This window comes from Triplophysa dalaica, chromosome 4 (assembly GCF_015846415.1).
Source record: "Triplophysa dalaica isolate WHDGS20190420 chromosome 4, ASM1584641v1, whole genome shotgun sequence".
In the NCBI taxonomy this organism is placed as follows: Eukaryota; Metazoa; Chordata; class Actinopteri; order Cypriniformes; family Nemacheilidae; genus Triplophysa; species Triplophysa dalaica.
This window is the reverse complement of record NC_079545.1, coordinates 5264762-5291426: the sequence shown is the minus strand read 5'-3', so window position 1 is coordinate 5291426 and position 26665 is coordinate 5264762. Positions and strand designations below refer to the sequence as shown.

At 38.4% G+C, this 26665-nt stretch overlaps 1 protein-coding gene across 1 annotated transcript in view; it reads left to right on the top strand.

Annotated features, from left to right (window-relative positions):
- LOC130418827 (LHFPL tetraspan subfamily member 7 protein) overlaps positions 1 to 26665 on the top strand; it is a 99343-nt gene that overhangs the window by 30011 nt on the left and 42667 nt on the right. The window contains exon 2 of the mRNA XM_056744961.1: positions 2130 to 2268. Within this exon, the coding sequence (XP_056600939.1) occupies positions 2130 to 2268 (139 nt within the window). The remainder of the gene's footprint in view (positions 1 to 2129; positions 2269 to 26665) is intronic.

The window sequence follows — 26665 nt, the reverse complement described above, 5'->3', positions numbered from 1 at the left end:
TGCAGCCCTCATACAGTACGTCTCCATTAGCAGCACGCTGGGGCGAGAACACGTTTCATGTAAAGGCTTCAAGGAAATCGAGATCAAGAGTTGGTGCTTACAAAACTAGACGTTTCTATGAATATATGAATATCATCTAAATGGGAATGAGTTTTGCGTGAGGGAAAAAAACGCTTGACCGGCCGTGTCTGCAATCTTTTGATTCTCTTTTGTTTTTTTTATGATATTAAATTTGTTTTTCTTTTCCAGTGGGGGCATGTCATTACTGTGAAGGATGTTTGTATGTTGTCATCAACACGAACATTGGTGTCATAATTACTACATACATTATCATTACCATTAGAAACACTGCAGCTTCAGACGGCACATATAAATCTGCCGTCATGTCTTCATTAGCCTTGCCATTAATGTCTTCGCCATTAGGACCACAAGGAAATTGCAATAGTTGTGGCAGTATTATGGGCTGTAATTTTTATGCATATTTTTTCCAATAGCCACTGCTGATGAGATAACAACCATGAGGAAAGAGGGCTCTTTGTGTATGTTTGTGTACCGTGCATATTACTGGTTGTGCTGGAGATGGTATCGCCCTTGTAACCAGTCAGCCAATTACATGTGAATTGCTTTAATGAAAGAAGGTCTTATTACGTATCGAGACCACAGAAATGGATGGTTGTCAGACAACAAATATTACATGAATTGTGGAATACTTGATCTTTTCTATTGAATATGTAATATAGCTATATAAAATACATAATTTTTTTATCATTTAGTCACCCTAATGTCCTTCCAAACCTGTACGACTTTCTCCTAAAGACCACAAAAGAAGATATTTTGAAGAACATCAGTAACCAGATAATATTAGGGCCCTGTTGACTTACACTGTATGTATGTACACAAAACCACTGAGACATTTCTCAAAATATCTTCTTTTCTGTTCCACAGAAGAAAAAGTAATATGCAGGTTTTGAATGAAATGAGGGTAAAAAAGTGATTACAAAATGTTAATCTCGCTATCTTTGTTAGTTATTCTTGATGTATATGATATCATAATTGGCTTGCAACAAAATATTTTCCACTTGCATCAGAATTATTATAGCTCGAGGAGCTAGGTCTTAAGTTTCAGTTACTATCCAAACCGTGTGTGTGTGTATGTATGCACACATGAATAATGAATGATCTCAGTGTGTCCTCCCTCACAGGCTTATATGGATTACTTCAGAGGAAGATCAATTGCCTGTGTCTCTGATAAGCACTCCGCACGCTTTGTTTCAGGCATAGCACAGTAAAGCTCTTAAATGTCTGCCGAAGTCTAACAAAGACATGCCAACACCTGCTGGCAGCTTCGGAAAGACACTCTTAAACCACCTGACTCCAAAAATCCCCAATAAGACACATGGGAGGTTTGTCCATGCGGTCCGCACAATCTACAGTGTGACAGTGTGTATGTGTGTGTTTTGATGGGGCCTGTAGTTGTGTAAGCACTGGAGGGATTCTGTGTTATGATGAAGCGTTTCATATGATGCGAGTGCTGGGTTAGAGAAGCACTACCTGCTGTTTTACTGAATTGATCCCGCTTAGTAAGTATTTAGGAAATATTGATTGATTTCAAACGTATAGTCCAATTTAAACAACCTGCAGGTATGTGTGTGTGTGTGTGAATTGTAAGCAAAAAATTGAATTATGACCAATAGCACAAATAAATGAAATAAGCTGTGCTTTTCCGGTGTGTTAGGTCGGTCTAACAGTACATCAGGTGCAGAAATGGAATAATAAAGTAATGCAAAAACATCGCTGCATAATCTTCACTGTATCATTAAGTTGCATAGGAAATTAATCAGTGTGTCAATTTTTTACCTTTATACTTTGTTGTTTGATGCAAAACATAGATATAGAGTTACACGTGCATTTTATTTCTTATCTGTATAACGCATATCACACTATGTTGGATACTTGCTAATACGAGCATTTTGACATCATTTTGTGTGAATATGTCCATTGAAGAGTTAAAAGACACCTGTGTGGTTTATCATTTGTAGGTCCGAAAAATCTATCAAATCAAGCCTCAGAAACACTGAATCTTTCTAGAAAAACCAGTGCAGTAACTGGAAGCGTTGTGTGTGTTTCAGACAAGTGCTGTGCTGTGTTCGGGTGGATGTGCTCTGTTGGCTGTCAGCTCCCTTCTGGCCATCATCACCATCTTCCTGCCCGGTGGATCCTGTGAGAGGAGAATCTGCACACTGGCTGGATACATGCAGATGGCCGCAGGTTAGTTCCTGGCTTACTCTCTGACCAGTCCTAAAACAACACACAGAGGAGGGTAACACCACTGAGCGGTAGCTGTAAGATGCAGAATGTAAAGATTGAAGAGGAAAATGGTAAACTGACTGTGCTGTAAACAGACTTACAGGGTGAAGTGTGGTCTACATTACTGTCTTTCTGGCCAAGAACATCCCACCTTAAGACGAGGAGACCTGTCGGATGTAAAGGAACCAATCACAGTTCATTGTTTTATGCTGTTTAGGGGTGGGGTTATAATACACTGTTGTATAAGAAAATAGTTTGGAATGCTCTGCCATTCTCTGTGAACGATAATACAAAAAATGAGTATGTAATGAAGTAATAATTGATTAAAATAATGTTTATAATTATCTGCCCAATAAAAGATATTAGGAAAGATAATAAAAAAACTAAACAATAAACAGTTCTGCTTGCAGATATTTAGTCAATTTGGTAGTTAGGGTCTCACATAAAAGCCTGAGATGTAAAAAATTGTCTTTGCCAAATCCAGTAATTAGTTCTTCCTTAAATTAGTTATGATATTACCCCGGTACAATATGTTGTATACATGATTTTGTTGCTCTAAATTAAAAACCTGTGTTCTTCTTTTATCAGATTTCAGCTTTTGACGATTGAGCTTTCTAAAATCCGCCAGTTCCAGTCTGTTTGACTGGCTTTTGCAGAATTTCCAAGAGTAAGGTACACAAGTACGCCTTAAAACTGCCAAGAAAGTCATACAAATGCAGTCTCCAGGCAACTGCTAGAAGAATTTATAAGGAAGAACTACAACTTTTGGCTGGATTTGCCAAAGTCTCAAACGAGACACCTAGTAGCTAGTCAAATAGAAACATGTATGCTTGAACACACCTCAGATTTTGAAAGAAACTTTTTTATTGAATAGCATTAAAAAATTTCAGATAATAACGACATATACCACTGAATTAGATGTCCTGAAATAAATGTGCAGTTCTTGGTCAGGAATAGCTGTGATGTTTACCTGACTTTATGCCAAAAGTCTGGTTTTGACTGGAACACCCAAACACATCTCTTTCCCACCCTTTACCTTGAAAAATGCTTCAAATTTCCCTGCTGTCATCTTCTAGATTAAACGAACAGATTTCCCTCCAAAATGAAAATTCTATCATCATTTACTGAACCCTTTTGACTTCCCAAATCTTTATGGCTTTCTTTCTTTCGCAAATAAAACACATTTTGAAAAACTTCTGTCAAAGAAAACCGTCGATCCCCATTGACTTGCATTGTTGTCGCGTCCATACAAAAGAAGTTAATGGGCACCAACAGTTTTTGGTTAGCAACAATCTCCGAAATATCTTCTTTTGTGTTTTGCAAAAGAAAAAAAGTCATACAGGTTTAAAATAACAAGAGGTTGAGTAAATGATGACATTTTTAATTTGGGGTGAACTATCCATTTCAAAGCATTTGACAGCAAGAATCTTCATATGGAAGCAGAGATCCTCGATAGCTTGTGCGCCCACTCCCACATCCCCCTTTAAAATTATGCAATACACACTGGATCTTAGATGACTGCTCTGGGCGTCATTTGAGATCTGTAGTGTTGCCTAACATCATATTTGAAGTGTTTTATTCACTTTTGTTGGGCTCGAAGAAATAATGATTAACTTTGACATATAACTTTGAAAATAAAGGTTGTGCCAGTTGGTGAAGCTGGTGTTTGGAACTGGTATGTTACTGGTCAGAGGTGGTCTACCATAAAAAAAAACAAGGTTGTGAACCATTTTGAGCTTAGCTAGCATTTCATCCTAGATCGATTTGAACCAGCCATTGACTATAAATGATCATCCAGAAACCCTGTAAAACCAGCAAGGCAGGAAAATGTGACGCATGATTTTGTTTGCTTGTACTGATATTCCTACACCGTCTACTTTACCCTGCCGTGATTATGGGTATATTTTCTGAATACGCAGAATTTTCAAACTCAACTCCTCATCCATCTGAAAGCACTTTGTTGCAAAGCGCATCCATCACAATAGGTAAATTAATAAATAAAGGAATAAGTGTTTGCACTTGGTGCCAGTTGCTAGGTGACGGCCATCACCGGAGAGTTGTGATGGCACAGTTCGGGCACTCAGAGATTTAGTGGCCGCGTTAAAAAGACAATTACAGCTCCTTAACACAGGTCACCGGTTCATGGATGCCTGTGCGTCGTATGTGGGACTGGCCTTCATTCAACAGGCAACTGCTACTATAAGCAACGCCATCCTGCACATGTGTGAATTTTATTAATACTCGCACGAAAGCTTCATAAACATTATGTTTATATGCCATATAAACGTGAAAGAGACATTGATTATCAGCATGTCCTCTATCATTTTGAGGCCTTGAAAAGGAGTTTTATTGGCAGTGGGAATACTGAATAGATTTTTAACGCTTGGTTTTACTCAGTCTATCCATTGATGGTAACAGAGAAACCTTAAATAATTTTAACCACAGTATGTAAGTGCCTTGTGCTGATATATTTCCCTGTTCTAATTAGAAAGCAATCATATTTCCATAAAACTATACTGTAATAATGGGAAACATAAAAAGCCACAAGACTCTTACAGACTGCATTGATATTTTCTGTGGCTTTAAGAGGTATTTTTTCAAGCTTAAAGAAGACACTTGTAATCAACCTCGGCTCAGAAAGATGCTCTAAACAAGCTTTCTAGAAGAAATATGCTCCACGAAAAATGAGCCGCGTTAGAGGCTTTGAGTAACGTTTCATACTGAGATGTTTTGTAAAAGTTTTCTTTTTTGCTGGAGTGGGATAAAGTTTAAAAACTAATAAGCCTATAAAGTTTCAGTGTGTTTGCTTGAGGCTAAAAGACATTTCAAGTTTGAGTTTAAATGTTTTATGCGCTGTTTACTGAATAAAAGTTCTCATCATTCCTTTGAATAAGTATGAGCAGATATTATTTTGTGCCAGACTGTTAGATGGAAGTAAACCACAAAAAAATATAAGAATTAAAGGCTGTGTGAGTTACAGACAGACTGTGCTGAAGAAATGCAAACTTAAGTGGCAAGACTAAGGGGCTGTTTTACAAACCAACGATTTCAACAAAAAAGGCAAACTTTTTATGTGTTTTTGCTGTTCGTTTACATGATAACGGGAACGGTCGGAAAACGTTAATCATTAAAAACGGGTTTCAAAGTACTTCTTTTTTTAGAACGCTATCGTCTTCATCTAAACTGCAGAAAAACATTTGTTTTTTGTAACATCGATGGCATGTAAACGTACCCTTAGACTTGCCCTAATCTTGACTTCAAAAGCAGACTTGTGAAATGAGATCAACAAAGAAGAGTATTTCCTCTGCATATATTGACATTGTTTTGATACGGTCTAATTTCTTTTGCTTGTCCATTCATTTGAATATGTCAGATGATACAATCATGCAGATGCCGCTCTGGTCTTTGACCAAGATAAAATGTTGGTGTAACCAATTTTTCAGCATCCTGCTTGTTTCCCCTTTGTCTCTTTGTTATTTCCTGTATGCAGATGAACTGTCCACACTACAATGTAAATCAATGCAAATTTGCATTACATAGTCACTTTAGCGCTGATGCCGCAGCACATGCAATATAAACCATGTCATAAGCATCTCAGTTTCATTCAAGAGTCTGGCATTCTGTCAACATTATATCAACATTACAATAAAATCACACTGATTTGCAAACTCAGTGTTATTTTAGAGCAACACACGCAAGACGTTTTACACTGTAGTGGATTTGCTTTGTCCTCTGAGTTATTTTCATGGCTAAAATATGGACATAGAGATCAAAGGAGAGAGTGTTTGTTTGCTGATGTGAAATGTAAGAACCGTTGGATAATGGCCCTGCGAGTAAACAAGTTATCATGTAGAGGAAATGAAAGCGGAGTCGTATTAAATGTGATGATGGCAACTTCAACACTTATTCACAACAAACAACAGGACTTATGCCAGGCATTGATTCATCAGCATGCGTATGCCCGCACAATTGTTAGCCTGATGATACGCCGCACATATGGAGATCGCAGAAGTAATTTGCTGAGGAGCAAACTGGAGGAAACTGAATTTAGAAGTGAGCTGAGAAAATTGGATATGCCGGTGACCTCTCCTACGCTTTTTTGTTGAGTCATTGGTCAAATTTATGCAATTTCTCGATGCTGAACTCGTACAAGGTCTGTTGGAATTCACCTTGACTGAAAACTGTAACGAGAAAAGGAATGATAAATGATGTAAGATGTTTTCAGTGTCTCGCTGGCCGTGACGGACATATTGAATTGCGTGATCTGTTTTCCTGAAGATGTTATTTGAGGTTTACGAGTCATCTAGTGAATGTCTGTCTGCTCTCCTGTGTGTAATGAAATGTAGAGCAGAACACGCCGTCCTGTGTGAACTAGAGGAACATTTCGATTTTACTTCTGTTTGGAACAAATGTTCTTAATGACTTGAAGTTTGACAGTCTGTCTTCATTCACTGCTCATAGAATTCAAATTCTCTCATAATTTACTCACCTTTGCCTTCCTAAATATATGGCATGAAGATGTGAATTATAAGAGAAGTTTCATTTTTGGGCGAACATTTAATGGTTCATTGTTGTCAACACTGAAAAAAGAAAAGTTGATTTTAGATTTTTCTGTGTTTTATGGTACTATACACAGATTCACTGATTTCATACAGCAAATTATATTTTCTGTACATCCTACCAACCCTATAAGAAATTGACATTGGACTTTAACATTGATTTACTTGATATGAGCTATTAAAATAGTGTGGACCGCGTCATGAGTTAATGTTCGACCAGCTATTTTTTGACTTATCTGGACTTTTGGATAGGTCTTTTGTAACTCTGTCTTCATATAAATGTTCAAACTTATTATAAATCGTGGGGAGATACAGTTGATTAATCTAGAAATAAAACAAGAAACATTTTTTGGATGGGTTATTTAGCACATTCCGTAAAATTACATTGCAATAACAAACTTGGATGGACGGGCTGCAGTGACTTCTGGGACGGGTTCTGTACGTGTGCAACGCTCCATTCGATGCGTCCTTGATATCGAGAACACATCCAGGTACTTTTATGAGTTCTCTGTTCTTGTGTATTGGAACCAGACTTTGGCGGTTAATGATGTCGTAGAGCGAGAACACGAGGACACAAAATCGCTGAAGAATGCAAATTGAGAAACAGCCAAAGTGTCCAAAGCTTTTTCGAAAAAGAGTTTGTAGTGCACAAGATATTTTATTATACAGTGGAACCTAGAACTACTGGAAACTAGAACTAGAAACTAGGGCCCGACCCGGCCCGACACATTAACTGTAATGATGAGCCCGATTTAAACCTGATTTTTTTAAATATGTCGGCCGTCATAACTGACGTTCTCAACTACAATTTCGAGTTGTTTGAACTAGAGGCAATCTAGTAAAAATCATCTTAATGAATAATGCAACAAGGATGAAGCATGTAAACTGTGTTGTTTGTTTATTCATAATTGAATCAATTGCATATGGATCCGAAAGAAGAAACAATGATGAACACAGAAAATGAAAAAGAATGAACTTTGGCGTGCAGCCTGCCGCACTTAATGCATTCGACAGAGCCGAATGACACATTTTGCATTGTCTAACTTGTGCAACTTTGTACACATTTGTTACTTAGGCCTACTTTGCTAAAAAAATATATTATGCCATAGCTTTCTCCACACCCAATTAAGTGAATAAAGTAATACATTTTTTTATTTTAATTTGCAAATGCTTGATCAAGGGCATGGCCCGGCCCGGCCCGTGGATAGTGGCGCGAAATATCGGCCCGACACCGGTCGGGTCAAGTTCGGGCTTGGGCAGAGAATCGAAGCTCCAGTGTGAACTCCCTACTTACACTGTTTGTACTGCAAAACAGTGCTTTAAAATGTGAGTTGACGCTCATCATGTAGCTCTGCAATAAATGTTTGTTGCTCTCACCCAAACAATAGATGTCGGAGTGAGTGTTTGAATAACCTGATTGAAAACTGGGATTATTTTGGCCATTATGTTAGGCGCCGAAATTGCAAACAGCAGCTTTAAAAAACTAGCACTGTGTTGTTTTTTATCCCCAATCATAACAGTCACGGCGAACTGAGGTGGTTTGAAATAACGCTAATCCCCCACCGTTATCACAAGCCGAAACACTGTTTGCAGTCCTACACATTTGTGTTGTGTGAGCTAGTGGATTGGCTTTATTAGTGATAATTGCTTGCTTTCCTACACTAATAATTTACAGTCTCACTGCAAAAGCACATATCTCATTCTCTCTCTTCCTTGCCTTATCGCTCTCTCCTGGAAGATTTCTCTCTCGCACCATTATGTCCGCCCACTCGTTTTTCCACACTTCTGTTGATCTTCTTCTTTTGATTCGTCTCGCTGAAAGAAAAACAACAAAGAGAATTTCTTCTCGTTCTGCCTCGCTTACCGCCCCATCACTCTTAAAAGAGTTTGTAGCGACAGTAGCCTGCTGTGTCGGCTCTCCCCTGGGCCAATCAAAGCACACGGCTACATGAGTACACGACCAGTTATGACTTTCATCGCCACAGGACCGATGTCAGAGGGATGATTTGATCATATCCTTTATTCAAAGCGGCAACGTTGTACACATTTCAGTCAGGTCTTCATATACCGTCAGTCATCTTTTTCCCGGAACTGTAATCGGACTTCACTGAGATATCAAAGTGACCGGAGTGATGTGGTCTTGTTTTGTATTTATTCAATATAAAGGTAATGAGGGTCATGTGATATTGAGATGCTCATTGAGTTTGCTCCCGCTGTGCACAGTATGTGTGTGAGAGAGAAAAGTGATGGCTCACTTTGCTGTGACACGCTCATAAACATAACCCTGCCACCCACACCTCGCTCTCTTTCCAAGTTTTGAGCTATGGATGTAATTCGTTTCTCATTTGCTGTTCGGCTGTTGCAGGTATGTTTCGTCATGCACGGGTCTGTCTTTCGCCCAGCAAAACTCCTCAGCGTACGTACTCGTGCTCTCAAGAGCTTGTGGATCGCGGCCCTGTATTGGCCTGTGTGAATTGGAGCTGTTTGGATCCATTAGCTTCCTCAGCTCATGTTTTGCCACTACGGGACGGCTAATTGGCTTGTGTGAACGTGTGCAGGAAAGAATTGAAAGGCAGATGAGAGCGGCGTGTGAGTTATGATATGCATTGCTCTTGTTTGACTGTAATGTATTCAGTCACAACTCACTTCTGCTGCCTGGAGCTCACCCGCATTGGGAGCCTGGAGACCCTCTCTCTCTCGCTCTCTCTTGCTGTCTCCTGTGCATCGTTTTACCATCCCTCCCCTTTCTTCTCATTGTCTCAAATAATAATTTTGTTGAGAAGCTGTCCAACACAGTATCTTTTGTTTCTTTCAAAGTGTCCTCAGATTTTCTGTTCGTCATCTTAAATCATCATTCATTTGTTTGTCTGGTCTACTCATCTGCTTTTTCTTTGCGCTGTTGCCTCTGGTTCCTATCTGCTTGGTTTTGTCTCTTCTGCATGACTTATTCTTCTCTTTCGGTTAGAGATGTGTTCTCTTCTTTAACAAAAATGCCTGTTTTCTCTCTTTCTTGTGTTGATGAGAGACAGCCGTCGCTCTGAACATCTGTAGTCGTGACTACAGCTCTTCAAGGCTGGGTGTATTTTAGGGACTGTTGCTTTTATCTCATGGTTCATGTTTATGGATGAGAACTTGGTAATGTTAGGGGGATTTTCATTTCTCCATCCCTAACAAAATTCACCAAAATTACCCCAAAACGTATACAGATATACATGATAGTTGGAGCTGATTAATAATTCCCACAACCCCTTTTGCAATGACCGAGGAGCGCTGTTTAGCATTAGCATCCATGGCCGTAACTATCTATTTCTCATGAATAGGGATATTACAACTTACGATAGTGGCCAAAAGTGATGTTCAGGCAGGTATAATTGGATGATATTTGCTTTTTATGCCCCCTCAGGTAATATTTGACCATCAGAATACGAGGAGTGTGGTACAAAATTGACAATACATAGAAATTTCATTGGGATGAATAATTTCCTCTGGTTAAACCACTTCAGCTGCACGCTGCTCACAGTTAAAATCAAATACAGTACTGTCGTCATGATCATTCACTTTACAATTATTAGCAAAATATTGTTAAGGTAGGTACAGTGTTTAGATATTTTTGTTCATATAGGAACACAAGCTAATTTTTTAAAGCCGATAACATTCTGAATGTTTTCTCTCTTACATACCAGAAAAGTTTAATAGTTAAAGAATCTTTAACTAGTGTAAAGTAGTCTTGGTACATGATTTTCAGGGAAAAAAGAGAACTAATGGTAACCTTGTTTTCTGCAGTAAATGTTCGATTATATCGATTATCGGTTTCCAGTGTAAATAATTGTTATCAGCCAAAATGTACATATCAGTGCATCCCTAAAATTTTAAGGTTTTATTGGGCAGCCCTGTTGAAAAAACCCAGCTGGTTAGGTATGTTTTGAAGCAAGGTAGCTGGTTTGAGCTTGTTCAAGCTGGTCATGTGCTGGTCCATAGCTGTTTTGAGCTTGTTTAAGCTGGTCATTTTCTTGTCCTGACCTAGGAGATAGCTGCTTGGGACCACTTTAGGACCAGCACATGACCAGCTAAGGACCAGCACATGACCAGCATATGCTGTTTTTTTCAACAGTGACATTTATTCAGCATTTCTTTCTGCATACGGTGTTCAAAACTGTGGAGTTTCTCTCCGCTATCATTTTAAGTGGAAGTATGCAATTTGTAGTGCAGCAAGGGTATGGACCACTGCTTGGACAACTATGTTTAGTTCCTGTGTCCTGTGAGGAAATGCTGAAAGTTTCTGTAGTGTTTCTCTACAGCAGCTGTGTTGGCACTGGCAACTTTTAATGGCAGTGCTGGAGTGATGAGGGTTCTGCAGCTGACCGTGTATCAGCACACAGCTCGATAAATAACAGGATGCGAGTTCTTCACTGCTGCATGTCTCTAAATCTTTCATGCTCTGGGGGACTCAGCAGAAATTCCTGCACCTCCGACGCTGCGCCTAGTCTTTTTCTCATTTCTGCCACGGTTATTTTATGGCCGCCTCATGACGGGAAGAGTTTTGGAGAGAGACGACATTTTAAGTGCTTGTGGTGTCCTCCTGGTCTCTTTGTAGTATATTTGTAGTATATATGTAGGATATCTGCACAGACATTGGGGGAGTCTTGGGAGGAGGCTGATCGTTCTGTCCCGTCACAAAACACAGAAGCCCATCTATTGTTGCTGATTCTTTATCCAACTGCTCCTCTATTTATTTTAATGTAATATAGTCTCATTTTGTATTCCAGTGGGAGCCAATAAGTGTAATGATTCACTTTAAATGAATATTGTGGGAGAAAAACAGACTCACCAAGTAGCTTCCTCTTCTTTAATGGGACACCTGAGTTTGTTTGTCTATAATCACACCGAAACCATCCCATAGAAAGACCTTTCACACAAATAAATGTATAAATGAAATCCAAGTGGACCGTTTAACAGTGCAGTATTTGTGGGATGCAACTGATTTTTCATTGATGTATGACATATTTTTTGTATAACTCTTTTCCACACAAAAACATTAAACGGTTTGCATCATTAGTTTATTTATAAAAATCTAAATCATTCCAAATGTTCTCTTGGAACCTGCTGAAGTGCACAAAAAGGGAATCTCTGGTGTAAGAAATAACCAGAAGCCAAAAATGACGAGCACTGTTCTGCATCCAAGAATTGACATTATACAATCTGTCTGTATTATTTCTCTTTGACAGCTTTGGTCATCATGAAAGCAGAATGACATGTAACCCTGATGTGCTCTAGAACCAAAGATGATGATGACTGACAGCTAGTGATGACAGCTAGAGCGACACTGTAGGAGGTCTAAACAGCTTATTCAGCCATTGTGAAAAACAGCTTTCCAGTTTCATGCTTGCTAATTCAGCTGAAAAGATCAACTCAAGCCAATTAATTTCTGTGCAAACGAATAAAGTTTTACAACTTTAGAATTACGTTATATATTTTTTTGGATACAAATAATAGGTGTTACAAATGAAATATTTTAAAGAGTTTTAACATGTAAAATGCGTGGGCCCTTTGAGAATATATCAGGAGCGGAATGTTTATATAAACAATGCAGAATGCAGTTGCCTCACAGAAAGTTTTATGTAAATTTAATCAACATTAGGAACAACAAATACAGTATAATGGGGAGGAATAGCATATAAACAATAATGATTTTTGCCATAATTGTGCTGCCCTACCATAAGGTCTTTTAATATTAAATTTGCTATGAAGGAACTATATTTTACAACCACCAAAAAAAAAATTCTGCCTTCATTGCTCCCTCGGACTCCAACTAGCACCTTGGACAGCGTAATAAGCAGGCCTTGAGAGCAAAGAAATTAAAGAACAGAGATTAGACAACTGATTTTAAATGAATAAGTGATTAAATAATCACATAAATAAATATACATTTAGTTGAAGGCAAAATCTTATTTTACCTTACTGTGCTTTCTTATAGAAGTGCGCAAACATTATTATACCATCACACTTACCACATGATACATTTACAATGCTACTACAGACTTGAAACGCAACAAGCCGAACAGCCCAGCATGATAGTTATCCCCAAAATAGCACACAACACAAATACAAATCCTTATTACACATATGCATTATGATCGGAGTGTATGTGCTCGTCTCAAATAAAGCTCACATCAGCAACCAGAATGAATTAAGGCACGGCGGCCTAATAAATCATAAATAACTTACAATTAGATCATCAAATCCTTTTTGTTTTGAACAACGTTTATCAGCTTTTTTCTTTTTTCCGAGACTTGATAACAAAGTTAATCCACAGGCTGTTACTGTTTTGCATTTTGAATGCCGTTTTCGGCATTTCTTCTGCTTCTTTTTTGAAGTTTGCCGGTTGGCGAATCAACTTCGGGTGCTTCTTCCGCTTTACGAGATAACTGGTGAACAACCCCCCAGATGGCGGAAAGTCATACGTGCCTTATTAGAAAGATGATACGATTGGTCAGTTTTACTGTCACTCAAAATGAATCCCTCCCATTGATTTACTGTAATGTCAACCAGCGATATGCTAATTGAAGGCACCCGACGGAAACACACGTTTGACTTCTTGTAGCATCCGCAGACAGCGTATGTGATCTTGAATTACTCACGTGAGACTTGGAAATATCGCGTGGATAGAGTCTGCATCGATCCAGGAAGTCAAATATACATATCTTATAGGGAAAATCGGCCGACTGTTTTTTTTTTTAATTTAATTTTTTTTTAATAGTTAGTAAATTTATTTTATAGTTTAGGTCATCACAGAGACCCCTGAGGGTTCTCTACTGGTTGAATAAATAGGTTTAGAGTGTGGCTACACATGGCATAAATAATGCTTTGCTCTTAATAACCAGTAGCCTACTCTCTGCTACACACCACAATTCATGCCCCTCATGTTGCTCCCGTTGTCATACGCCTGTCCTCTACATTTGGAAATGTCCAATCCCAAATGTTTTATGTGTTTGAGGAGTACAACAGTCAATCCAGCTCCCGATGAGTCATGTACTGGTAGGAAACCAATAAACTGTTCCTTCACGGTAGCGCAGACATGGACAGCTAACTATGCACAGTGTCATAGAGAGATGATTCTTTATGTGAGACGTCAGAGGTACAATCCATTATAATGGAGAAGGAATTTGTTTGCTTCACTTTCTCTATTATTGCCTCCAGTGTGCTAGCTGTTTCTGATTAATTATTAGCTCGTTCTGTATGTTTTTCTCCAAGATAATGGTCAGCAATTTCTTTGTTCTTGGCATTCTGACGTGCTCACTCATTACTGGGTTATACTGAGAGAGTAGCTTTACCAGGTCTAGAAAGTTACCATTTCCTGGTTCATGAAGAGTTGATGTTGGACCACAGAAGGCAAGGTTTCGTTCCGCAAGCAAACAGAAAACAGCCGTTCATGAACATCTTAACATTTCTTCTCCAACAACTGCATTTCCTGGTAAGTACTATCCATTGAGCTGTGCGTTTTTGAATGCATTTCTAACCTGTGCCATCTATCCATACATGTGTGATGTGTATTTGAACTCTCATGGTCATTAAGTGTGAGTGTAAGGTGCTCCCACTTCCTAAATGTTATTAATACTGTGATCACAAATCCCAAATAATGTACAACAAAAAAGAAGATTGAATCCGATGATTTTAAGTAAACAGCCACGATCTACGTATGACCTCTCCATTTTTCATCCTCTTGTTATACCTGTCAATCGTAAATCGGAGAAGTGCTTTGGTTTGATCATTGCCTTGACTTTGGGGAAAGTCAATGTTTTCAAGCTGAACCGGACCCATTCGAACAATGTCAACCCGTTGTGCACTCGTAAAACAATGTGGGCACAGCGCTGGTTCAGGCTCTGTGTAAGGAAGGGTATTGTTATAGAGGTGCGAGAGATTTCCCGGTCCTGAGCTTCATCATTTTCCATTGTTTGATCCTGACAAACTGAAGAATTCCTGTCATTTTCTTCGCTAATCTTCAGGTGAACTAGTGCAACAATATTTTCAGTCAAATTGAATCCAACGAGCCAAAGAAAGCTGTTAACTTGGGGATGTTTTCTATCCATTTTTGCTTTTCTTTAGCATATTTTCTTTTCTTAAAACCAAAAGGATGAATGCGCTATATGTTATTGTTCAACACTGTTGTTTTATAACCCGTTATAATTAAGCGACCGTTATTAACAGTTCATTTTTAAAGACTGATGAAGTTTTTCCGCAATAATGAGTCCTTCGTTCAAACAGCGGATTAACATTGCGAGTGACTAGCTGAAATTAAAACTGCATCTGAATCGACACACTCATTCAAAGACCTAAATTCATTCAGTAAAAAAACACCCCTGTCTGTTGCTCAACAACGTGCAACCGTTTTAATCTAAAATATGTCTTGGAGAAATAATGTAAGTTAGGAGAGGTTGCGGTTAAATGTAAAAAAAATGATTTACATAGTTGCGTAAACCTACATACAGAAATGTTTATAAGCAATAAACCTACTTAGGGGGCATCATATAGAATAACTGTCTGACTCTCATTTCACTGTATTTTAATGCAAAATGTTGCGGTCTGGTCAAGGGGTACTTGGCTTCAAAATCATAAAAAGGGGTACCTAAGCAAAAATAGTTTGAGTGGATAATTTTTACTAATAATTATCCATGAAATTAGCTTTAGCAGTTAGCATTAGTCACCGAATCCCTGCCCCCCTGTCTCTGGTAGAATTACACTCTAAAGTTTCTGAAAGGGGTAAACCGTTCAAAAATACACATGCACACACAGTGACAGGTGCTTGATTAGTGTGTCAGTAGCAGTTGAGCTGAAATGCGGTGCTATGAGGTGTGTTAAAAGCTTGCTGTCCAATGCTGCATTCAACACCGCTCAAAGTGAGCATGATAGACAGGCCTTCTGTCACCTATGTTTTAACAAAAGAGGTGATTGAAACAGATAAAGACAGATCATAGAAACATCATGTTCTCCTTTTCTCATCTGGCCCTATAAAGATGATAGGGTATGACTTGCACATTGGGTGTGAAAATCTTTTTGGTCATTTTGAGTAGAATATTTTTTGGTTATTTCTAGCTGATCTCAAAAGTATTTAAGCTGGTCTTCTTCAGTCTTGTAGTTCAGCTTGGCCAGGCAAGAAAATCAGGTTGTAACAATTTTGCAGTACAATATCCCAAATAAACACCAGGCCAGTGCTATATATTTTGTTTAGTTAAGTGCTTACAATATCTCAAATGTTTCCAACTACTTGTAAACCGTGAGAATATCGCCATTCAAAACAGTGACGCTGGGCTGTGTAGTCGCCTGTCAATGGTGTCATATCCGCGTTACCCTTTGTTACCGCCTTTACTGATGCAGAAACCGTGTGACAACATTGTGGTGGACAAATGCGGTAGTAGTGTCTAGCGTCTAGCAAGCCACTAGCTTGTCACTTATTTATGGACCACAATTATACTCAACATTTATAAAACTTTATTACTTTACCTCATCCGCTAACATGATTTTTCATTCCAGTCTGATTGATGAGTTAAAGACAACCGATCCCATCACTCCACACTCGTTCACAGCGTCATTAAGCTACGGCATTGTTGTTGTTGTTTTTTAAACTGCACCTTTAAGTCTGATTTAGACCTGCTTAGTTTTTGTTTAGACGTAATTCAGAAGTGAGACTGAACTTCCTTTAGGTTAACCTTTGATCAAATCATCTGAAAGCTATCAGGTAGATGTACATCATAATAGTTGGTATATTTAGACATTTTGGCACAGGAGTAGACAATGGGAGTCTGCTCTGAGAGGAAGAAACAACATTAAATTTGTTTTTTAGCGTCTGAAAGAAGAGACAGACTCTTGGGAGTCTATTTCACCCTTCAGGAAGAGGTCTGAGAAGAGGGTAATGGAGGTTGCCGGATGGTAAGAGCATTTTGTGTGTGTTGGTGTGTCTGTATTGTCATTTTATTGGTATTGAAAGCTTTGGCAATGCTTCTCGTTTGTATTTTATCTGCCCTCTCAGTATGGAGCCAAAGAAGAACAAGGTGTTCTCGTAAGGTCTGATATTTAAAAACATGTACACAGTACACATTATGTTGTGTGTGTGTGTGTGTGTGTGTGTGTGTGTGTGTGTGTGTGTGTGGGTGTGTGTGTGTGTGTGTGTGTGTGTGTGTGTAGAGCAACTCTGGATCCAGCTGTGATCTGGACCTGAAGTTAATTTGTAAACAGAAGAGATTATTATTTTAGAGTGTTCAACAAGGTGTGAACTGATACATGCACGCACGCACACACACACACAGAGGAAATAAAGGGCACAAAGCTACCAACTCAAGGCTCAGTTCTTTTCTTGCTGCCAAAATATTGGTTTGAATGATTCTGCACTCACCTTTTGTATATGCCGAGAAGGGAATATGTGTATTGCTGGAAAACTGGATTCTGAACTTTTTGCTGTTTAATCATATTTTTGGCTCTGAGATAAATTGTTTAGTCTGAGGTGTTATGCACAGTTATTGATATTTTATTGTTCCTTCAGGCATTATTCTGAATGGATGGAGTTGTGCTTTTAATAGATTTCATGAAAGTTTACAAGTGAATGTAGGTGTACAATTCTCAAATTCTCTCATCTACTTGTCATCATGCCAAAGATATAACTGAATCAGAAAAGGACATTTTAGGTGGAATATCTAACCTGAAGGACTCTCCTTGATATGATGACAGTTAATAAAACTGTACCTGTGATACGGTGAGTTCTTGTTTGAGGTCAGGGGTTCTCAACAGGGGACACAACTTACCCCAGCTGACTTCCAAGGGGGCATGAAGATAATTATTTAAAATAAGAGCACTGAAATACATTCATAAAAACTTAAAACCAACATATTATTTATTATTTGAAAATTGTTGAAAACATTGGTTGGAGCAAAACCCGGTTTTATATTATTTTATTTGTAAATGTTTCTATGTTTCTGAAGTGTGTTGATATGTATTTATTATGTAAAATATGGTAAAAAAACAACTGAAACGAAAACATTTACATTAACATTTAGTCATTTAGCAGACACTCTTATACAAAGCGACTTACAATTTGGGTAAACATCGGAAGCAATTGGGTCAAACATTAGGACGACTAAAAGCATAAGAGCAATAAAAGCATGTCTCACAAAGCCTACTAGAGTATAGAGCCAAGTTTAGTTTATCAAGTTTAAATAAGCCTTTTTTTTTTGATATTATAGAAAAGATATAGAAATGATCAGTCAGGTGCAGACGGAAGAGATGTGAAAACTATTTGGAATCTCTATGTATGTTTTAGAGGAAGGCCTCAGATCGATGGTGTATTCTGCACATGCATGAATATCTGATTTGTCTTCTGTTGTTGTAATGAATCAGGATATTTAAATATGCACGTATGGTGACGTATATATGCAAAATCATACTTTAGTACATTTAAATTATCTCATTACTGATATTTCCTCAATGTCCAGATTGGTCTGATCTGATGAATACTAACATAAAGAACTGATATAGTTGATCAGACCTGCTCAGTTTTGAGCTCAGAGCAAAGTGAAGAATTCTGTGAAATATATACTGGCTGACCTACATAGCACATATATAGGCGTCCTCATCTTTAGAGCTTGAAAGCTGCTTTAGTGAGATCTGAGCTCGACACTGCTATGCATTTTTAACCAGTTTGGGGGAAATGTATGAAGGTAACAAGTTATAATCCACATGCCAGCTTTTATCATGCCAACTTCCCTGCCTGAGAGCGAGAGAGTGAGTAAGAGAGAGAGATAGATAGAGAGAAAGAGAGAGAGAGAGCGATGTCAGATCGAAACAATTAAAATAAAAGGAACACCTTGCACTTCTTCTTTATTTGTTCGGTCAGTTTCAAGAGAAGGGATCATCAACATGATTCCTTTGGGATCGCTGTGATTGACTCTGATGCCATGGCAACAGCATCTCAGCATCCTTCGTTTTAGAAAATGTTTATTGGGTTCAGGCATATTTTAAGATTTTCAAATGGTTGTGGAAGCTTTTCTGAAGATAAAAGAGAGACGGCAGCTCTCAGACTGGTGCTAATGCAGTTATGATGGGTCTGGATGCAACCATTACTTAAAACAGTTATGAAGAGAAAAAGGAGTGCAAGGAGACAAGACATAAAACTGCACATCATATGAATTCATACAAATCAGCTACCCATTAAAATGCTTTAGAGTTGTCTGAACGTATCCATGTATCACACACCCTATCCTCATACCCAAGCATTTGTGTGACGATTACACATATTACTCATATGCTTGTATATCTCATAGTCATCACGCCCTCTCCTATCATCTTCCGTCACCATCCGAGTATCACCTGGCCCCACTTCAAAGAGGGCTCTTATTAAACCCCTCCCACACACATTTACCCCTCATGAGCAAACAAGCTATGACATACACAACCGGCTGTTAATGTTACACACATAGATTCCTGTCGACTACACTCTCATTCTGTGCTCACCCTAGCACTTTACCCACCAGCACGCTCAAATCATACGCTTTGAGGAAACCCTGCATGTCATTTTCTCTGTCGACTTGGCCAAATGTTTTCACGACTAAGCTTTCATGATGTCTGGTAATTCCTCATACAGCACTTGCAGGCACACACACAAACATTGTCATAGAGGAGCTAGCATTGAGACTTTGTTTTCTTAGGATGAGGTTGAAACCGGTGGACTTAGATTTAGATTTTGAGGAATTTAGAGGTTTGCTCCATCACTGTTCTGGGTTTGAGATTAATATCACAGTCTGCACAGTAACAAAAAAGTGAGGTATCCGTGCCTAATTATGTAAAGCATTTAAAAATAACATTGTGTATAACAAACATGTCTGTAACACCACACCAAGTCTATACTGTATGAAAAGCTTTTCCGAAAATCTTTCAGTTTTCTATCTTGATTGCTGTTTTGCAGTGAGATTCAAACATAGGGGTAGGTCTGTTGTGTATTCCAGTATGTGTGATATTTTTAAACTCGCTTTCTAGTCTCACCGGCAGCCTGCGGCTGTTCTTGCTGGTGCACTTTGATGATGAAATCAATTCTTCCACCCTCCCACCGTCTCTTCGGGGACAGAAAAAAGGTCCAAACAAACCCAAAACTCGTTGAATATGTCACGACAGAACTCTTGGAGGAAATATTTTGCAGTCTTTGTTAAATCGGAATGACACGCGTCATGTCATACTGTTCTCTTTCGTTGGGTAAAGTCCCCATGACACAACACCATTTGGGTGGAAAATGTTGTCAGATGCACAAAAATGTATGTGGATGACTTCAGCAATGGAATCGGATGATGATTATTTTATTTGTTGCACCTAACTAATTAAATGCATCGATTGGTCCAATGTTCTGCCAATTTTTTTAACTATCCTCAACTTTATGTCTATCTGAAATGTTATGCACATATCCTCATGACGGGCTGATAACTGTGTATGAACCTCCTTTTTATTTTGAGCGTTTTTTTTGCTCATACTTGAGTACTGCAGAGCCTCACATGTACAGTAGTGTGATGCTCACCAGTGTGATGATTGAATTCTGGTTGAGGCAGAAGCAATGAGATCTGCTGCTTTAATCTGGACAAATCCTTGCTAATGTAACGTGCATTTGGAGTGAAGAGTTGCTGGTTAATCCTCTCTTGTGACAGTCAGTTGTACTGCAAATGTAATTTGGGTTGTGCCGGTCACCACTCAAATCTGTCTGCCAATTAGTTGAAGATTAATGGTCCATAAGGACACATTTCAGAAGCTTCCCCAATTTAAAGTTGTGTGCTCTAAACTACAGATACACCAAGTAATTTTCAGAGATGAGGATTAAAGGATTGTAATTTTGTATTAATGCAGTATTATATATATGATAATATGATATATAATACATGTATGTACAGTACAGGTGAAAAGTTTTGAAAAGCTAAACTGAAATGTCTTTAAATAATCGTAAAAAAAAATTGGTAGACAAAATGGTAGCTTTTGTAGACAAAAATATAATTGTGCAAAGAGAACAATTTCTTTAATAAGAAGACAAAAAATATTTTTGAACTTGATGACTTGGATCAAATAATGAAGAAAAAGCTGCCAATACCAGCCATGAAAAGATTGGGAACTCCTTCAATACTCTTAAAAATCTTTTTAGGCTAAGACCTCAAGAAGATGATTTATGAAATGTAAAGAGAACAATTTGGCGACTATGAAGATGCTGAAAAATAACACTGATTTAGATGAGTTTAGATACTTTTAATTTGCAAAATAAAATAAATTTGCAACATCTTTGCTACTCTATTGATTTGATTTCCAAAGCGGGAGCGCTTTCCTGTAGCTCAGTGGTAAGAGCATTGCAAGGTTGTGGGTTCGATCCCAGGAGATTGCACATACCAATCTGTAAATGTATAGGATAATGCAATGTTAGTCGCTTTGGATAAAAGCGTCTCCCAACTGTAAATGTGAAATGTAAATGTATACATAAAAAGCATAATACAGCCACTGAAAAAAATTTGAGACTATTCCACATTTGAATTTAATAAGCATTTCTAGATGTATTGTGACCATTCCTCCTGTTTTTTTGTTTTTTTCGCTAAAGGTGAGCTTGAACTTGTTTTCTTTGCGCAATTTGAGGTCTTAAAAAATGCATAGCATCTTTTCTACAATTTTATTCTTTGAAAAAGGTTAAAAGCTAATATGTCAACCTCAAAATCATATTAGCTTTCAGATACTGATAATGAGAAAATATTAAACAAATATGTATATTGCATATTTCAGTGACTATATGTATCTTTTAGTAAAATATATGTATAAAAAATATGATTTAGTAATTTTCTTTTACATGTATTTGCTATATTTAATATTTTATTTAAACAGCAGTGTTTCATTTTTTGATACAGCTTAGACTACAAGGGTATAGCAAAGATTTTACTCGACAGGCATTTTTAAATAATTAAACTAGGAAACGTTCCAGTTGATATGTCTATTATATGTATGTAGTGTTTATTAAGTCTGAAGAAAAGAGAGAAAGCTCATGGCTGGGTATTTGTTTTTTAGCTTAACCAATGACTCTGACCAGGGAAAGACAATGGAGGGTGAAGGATCATTTACATTTAGGCATTTGTCAGACGCTTTTCATCCAAAGCGACTTACATTGCTTTATCCTATACATTTTACATAGGTATTTGCAATCCCCTGGAATTGAACCCACAACCTTGCGTTGTTAACGCAATGCTCTTACCACTGAGCTACAGGAAATCATTTGAACTCCTTTATGTATTAAAAATCTTCCTTTGTGTGTTTTCAGTTCTGCTTTATTATCTTAATAGTTAGTCTTATGCCATTAGTTCATGTTTGTTTTCATCTTCTCAGCCAGTGTTTACTGTGTAGCCCTCACACTCTCAGCCATTTTGACAAAACCATTCCACAAAAATGTAACTTCCAAAAATGATGACCTAGCTGCATCCTGGCCACTCATCTTTTCAAGAAGCCCCGGGACGATACAACCGTAAAATCACACGTTTCACACCAGTAAATCGATGTGACCCATCTGGGCGAGTCTTTTGCGGTGCTGCAGGCCGTGGTCCTTCACCTGTTTCGCTTTTACCTCAAACACCGCAGCTTTCGAGTTGTCAGCTCAGTGGGAGATTCTTGCACAATAGTGGTATCTTTCAAAAGCTTGAGCTGTCACAGCGGACACCTGCGTGAAAGTGTGAGGCCAAAAGGAGACGTTCTGTCTGAAAGCTCTAAACCAGCAGGCCGCCCTTTTTCTTCACTGCCACGTCTGACAGGAGAGAACTGCACCAGCAGTTGAAATTACCTCAATGGTGTGTGGAAAGCTCCAGAAGCGGGAGGTCAGGGGGGAATTGACGGAAAGGCTTTTTCTGATTCATTTTCGTCCATCACACTAGAGTAATTCGCTTTATATTTTCTGTCTCTCTTTTTTAAATTCCCACGCCAAACGCACTACCTGTTAGTGATGGTGTCCTTGGTAATCGACTTCTTGGTTGGGCTAAAATCAGACTGATTTACAGAATCACAGGCCGTGTTTCTACCTGCCCCTGTTATGCTGTAAACATCCGTTCTGGGTGATCTGATCACATGCGTTTAGCTGAGACAGATGGAGGTTTACACCTGGTATTAATTCACTGTGCGTCTCCGGAGACCGCTTGTGATTGGATTTCATTGAGGAGAGCGCCTTCGATTTCATGACTCCATACATCACATACTACATCAGTGTCCAACTGTGCGTTGATGTCAGCAGTACCACAAACGTTCTGTCATGATCGTATCTATACACAGTATTAATACGTTTTCCATCAGAACGTTTTTTTAAAGGCCTGCCCAAGCCAAGAATGAGAACTATAAAGTTTTGAAAATAGTTAAAGGGATAGTTCACCCAAAAATGAAAATTCTGTCATCATTTAATCATCCTCAGGTTGTTCCAAACCTGTATAATTGTCTTTGTTCGGCTTAACATCAAATGGAGATATTATGAAGAATGTCAGTAACCAAACAGATCTCCTCCCCCATGGACTCCCATAGTATTGATTTTCCCTACTTTGGTACTATTAAGATTTACAGCCAATAAAAATCAATATGCATAAAATGTTCAAAACGATGTCTTCTGTGCTTCAATGAAATCAAAGCAATTTTTCATAATTTAAATAGTTACCTAGAAGTAGGAAAATACATGTTTTTATATCGTGGCTGTTCTCTGAAACCTCGTATGTCCAAATCTGCTGTTCTCCAGGAAATGGAAAATTACTGCGCTATTAAAATGATTGCATACTGTGTTGTCAAAGTTGACATGCACTTTTTAATACTTTCTTTTTGCTAGATATTCAAACATGTGACAAACATAAAGGGTGACTAATAATAAGGATTTATTGCATAAATAATAATTACAAAAGATTAGCAGCGATATATATTTCTTTCTTTTCAAGTTTAAATTAGATGTTAAATCCCAACATTTTACTGTGTTCTAACACTGTTGATTGCACATATGCGTGGATTCACAATCTTCCTCTCTCTCTCTCTCTCTCTCTCTCTCTCTCTCTCTCTCACACACACACACACACACACACACAAACAATGATAAATTGGGTTTTATATCAAATATCCCACATTGCTGTGGGCAGATAGTATCATGCAGTGATAAATCCATAGAGGCTGATATCAGTCTCTCAAGATCTGTGTGTCTGCATATATCATTACCTCTCTATTGTCATTTCATACAGTAAGTCCACTGATATCATCGCACTCCTGAATAAAATCCTGCCAGTGTGCTGGAAACTTATTCTTAACCCAGGGGCACAGAAATGGGCACTGCCATCTGAATGCCACTCGACACTCCTCCAGAGAGGCCACCTGGGGTGGGTGTTACATTGTTTACAAGATCCTGGTCTGCATTTCACCGTACATTTTCAGATGCATTAACCATGACTCCATGATTTTCAACACACTGTGTGGCTGTTTTGAAACGTTTATGCATCCATATTGAATATACTTTAGTGAGGACAGAAATGTGGAAAAATGAGGAGGAATGGGTTTGAATCTGACACACTACCATTGCCAGTAATACACTGTTATGACTAGTCATTTTTCGCCTATTAATGTGATGAAATTCATTTTGGTGTTTCAAGCATTCTGACTTCTTTACAATATGATGTTTTATTTTCTATGTTCGGGAGGAGCATGAGCATATAATCGACCCGGCTGGTCTGCTTTCAGCAATAACAGCATCTACTCTATCAGGACAAGAGAAACTTTATACAAATAGACAAGCCGTCTTACCTGCATTCTCTCTACAATCTCCAACATCCCTCCACCACCGTGGCTCCTCACCACAAGCCCGTTTTGCTCCCACAGGCCAACGGGGGGAGAGCTCTGGGTTCGGGTTAATACCAGTCTCGGAGCCCTCTCCCCGGACAAGGGCAGAGAGCTCTGCGTCCTGAAGAATCTACCGAGGTGGGAGCCCTCTCCCCGGATAGCACGCCACATACGCATACCTTATAACCTGCACTATAATTATTATCTGCATAGGTTAACTCGTGAAGTTGAACATGCTGTCTTCTTATGCTTGACAACGAGTTGGACGTATTACGTAGTATTTCTGTGCCAGATACACTCCCCAAGCGTTCGTATAGGTTCGGAAAGTAAAAAAAAGAAAAAATCCTTTTCATAATAACTTTTCTTTATCCCTTGTGGACAAGTCTTCCAGAAAAGCATGCCCACACGTCAACCTGTGAGAGTGAGATAAAAGAGCATGCTCACACGTCAACCAGCTGGAGCAAGAGAGAGAGAGCACTGCGTTCTCCAAGTTCAGCTGTGTTTGTTTTTTTCACTGCATTTTGGTGAGGAATGTATATAAACGGTGGATATAAGGCAGAACTTGGAGATCGTTTGTAACTGATAGATGGAGCGGTCCAAGCACCTAAAAGAAGCAGGACATGAACCGTATGCGATAAGCGAAACTGAGTCATACTGTATGTCTGTGTTTTGTTGGCAATGGGTGCGCATGTGCTTAAGTTCCACGTGTAGAACTTTGTATGTTTTCGGAAATAATCGTACAGCAGTATATGTCTTTTATAATGTGATGAAACTAAATATTTGAAGGGTGCGAAACTATTCTGTAAGTACTCAACATTAACATGAGATAGAAAATAGAAGCAGATGCCTTGGTGCATGTTAAGTTCTCTACACATCTGTTCTCTTTCATTTTCCATTACAGTGTGTGACTGAAACATTCATTGATCTTCTCAAATCCCCAGGCCCTATAGTAAAGAGAAAGCAAGTCTTATAGTAAGTGTTGTGATGCCCTTTAGTGGAGTTTATAGGGATAGTTCACCCAAAAATTCTATCAACATTAACTCACCTTCAGATTGTTCCAAACCTATATAAAAGTCTTTGTTCTGCTAAAGGGCGATATTTCGAAGGATGTCAGTAGCCCAACAGATCTCACCCCCAAATGACTCCCATCGTATTTGTTTTCTCTACTATGGCAGTAATTGGGGGATGAGATCTGTTTAGTGACTGACATTCTTCAAAATTTGGAAAAACTTGAGGGTGAATCAATGACTACACAAATTTTTTTGTGGTGAACTGTCCCTTAGGGTTTTTGAACTGCTTGCTGTGTGCTCTGAATCAAATATGATAGGGCTGGCACATGCTACGAACGGTCTGTGCTAAGAATACGTTTAATAGTGTAGCACTCATACGATACAGATTGGCAGGTGCATTCGACAGAGCCGCTTGTTTGTGTGAGGTGCGTTTGTTGTTGTGATTGTTCGTAACTGATGGCGCACCACTATTTATTTTCATTCAGTTTTTGCAATAAAAACTTGTTTTCCGGCTGCATCGAGTCCATTCATCTAGAACCCTATCACAAAAGCGTTAAATTTGCCTATTTAAATATGTTATCTGCTTGTTCTTTGTGTCTATGAGTTAATGAGCTGCACACTTTAACATGTGACAAGCATGACACTTGTGGTTTTGTCTGTATCTTACTATATGAGGACATGAACACATGAACTTCATCCACAGAGTTGTTCTGAGTTTATTTTATGAGTTTTCATTTCACTTTTTGAGTGAAGCTACTGTCAAACAAACTGGAATGCAAGCGTCTTCACGACGGTTGCCAAAATAAAAGTCCACTTAATTTGAACCAGGTGATAAAATAATAATTGTTACTTGTAGTTAATTTATAAACTGTAGTAAACACTATAGCATACTTTAATATTTACTTGTACCTCAAGAATTTTACTGCAGTTTTGCTGTGTTTTTTGTAAGAT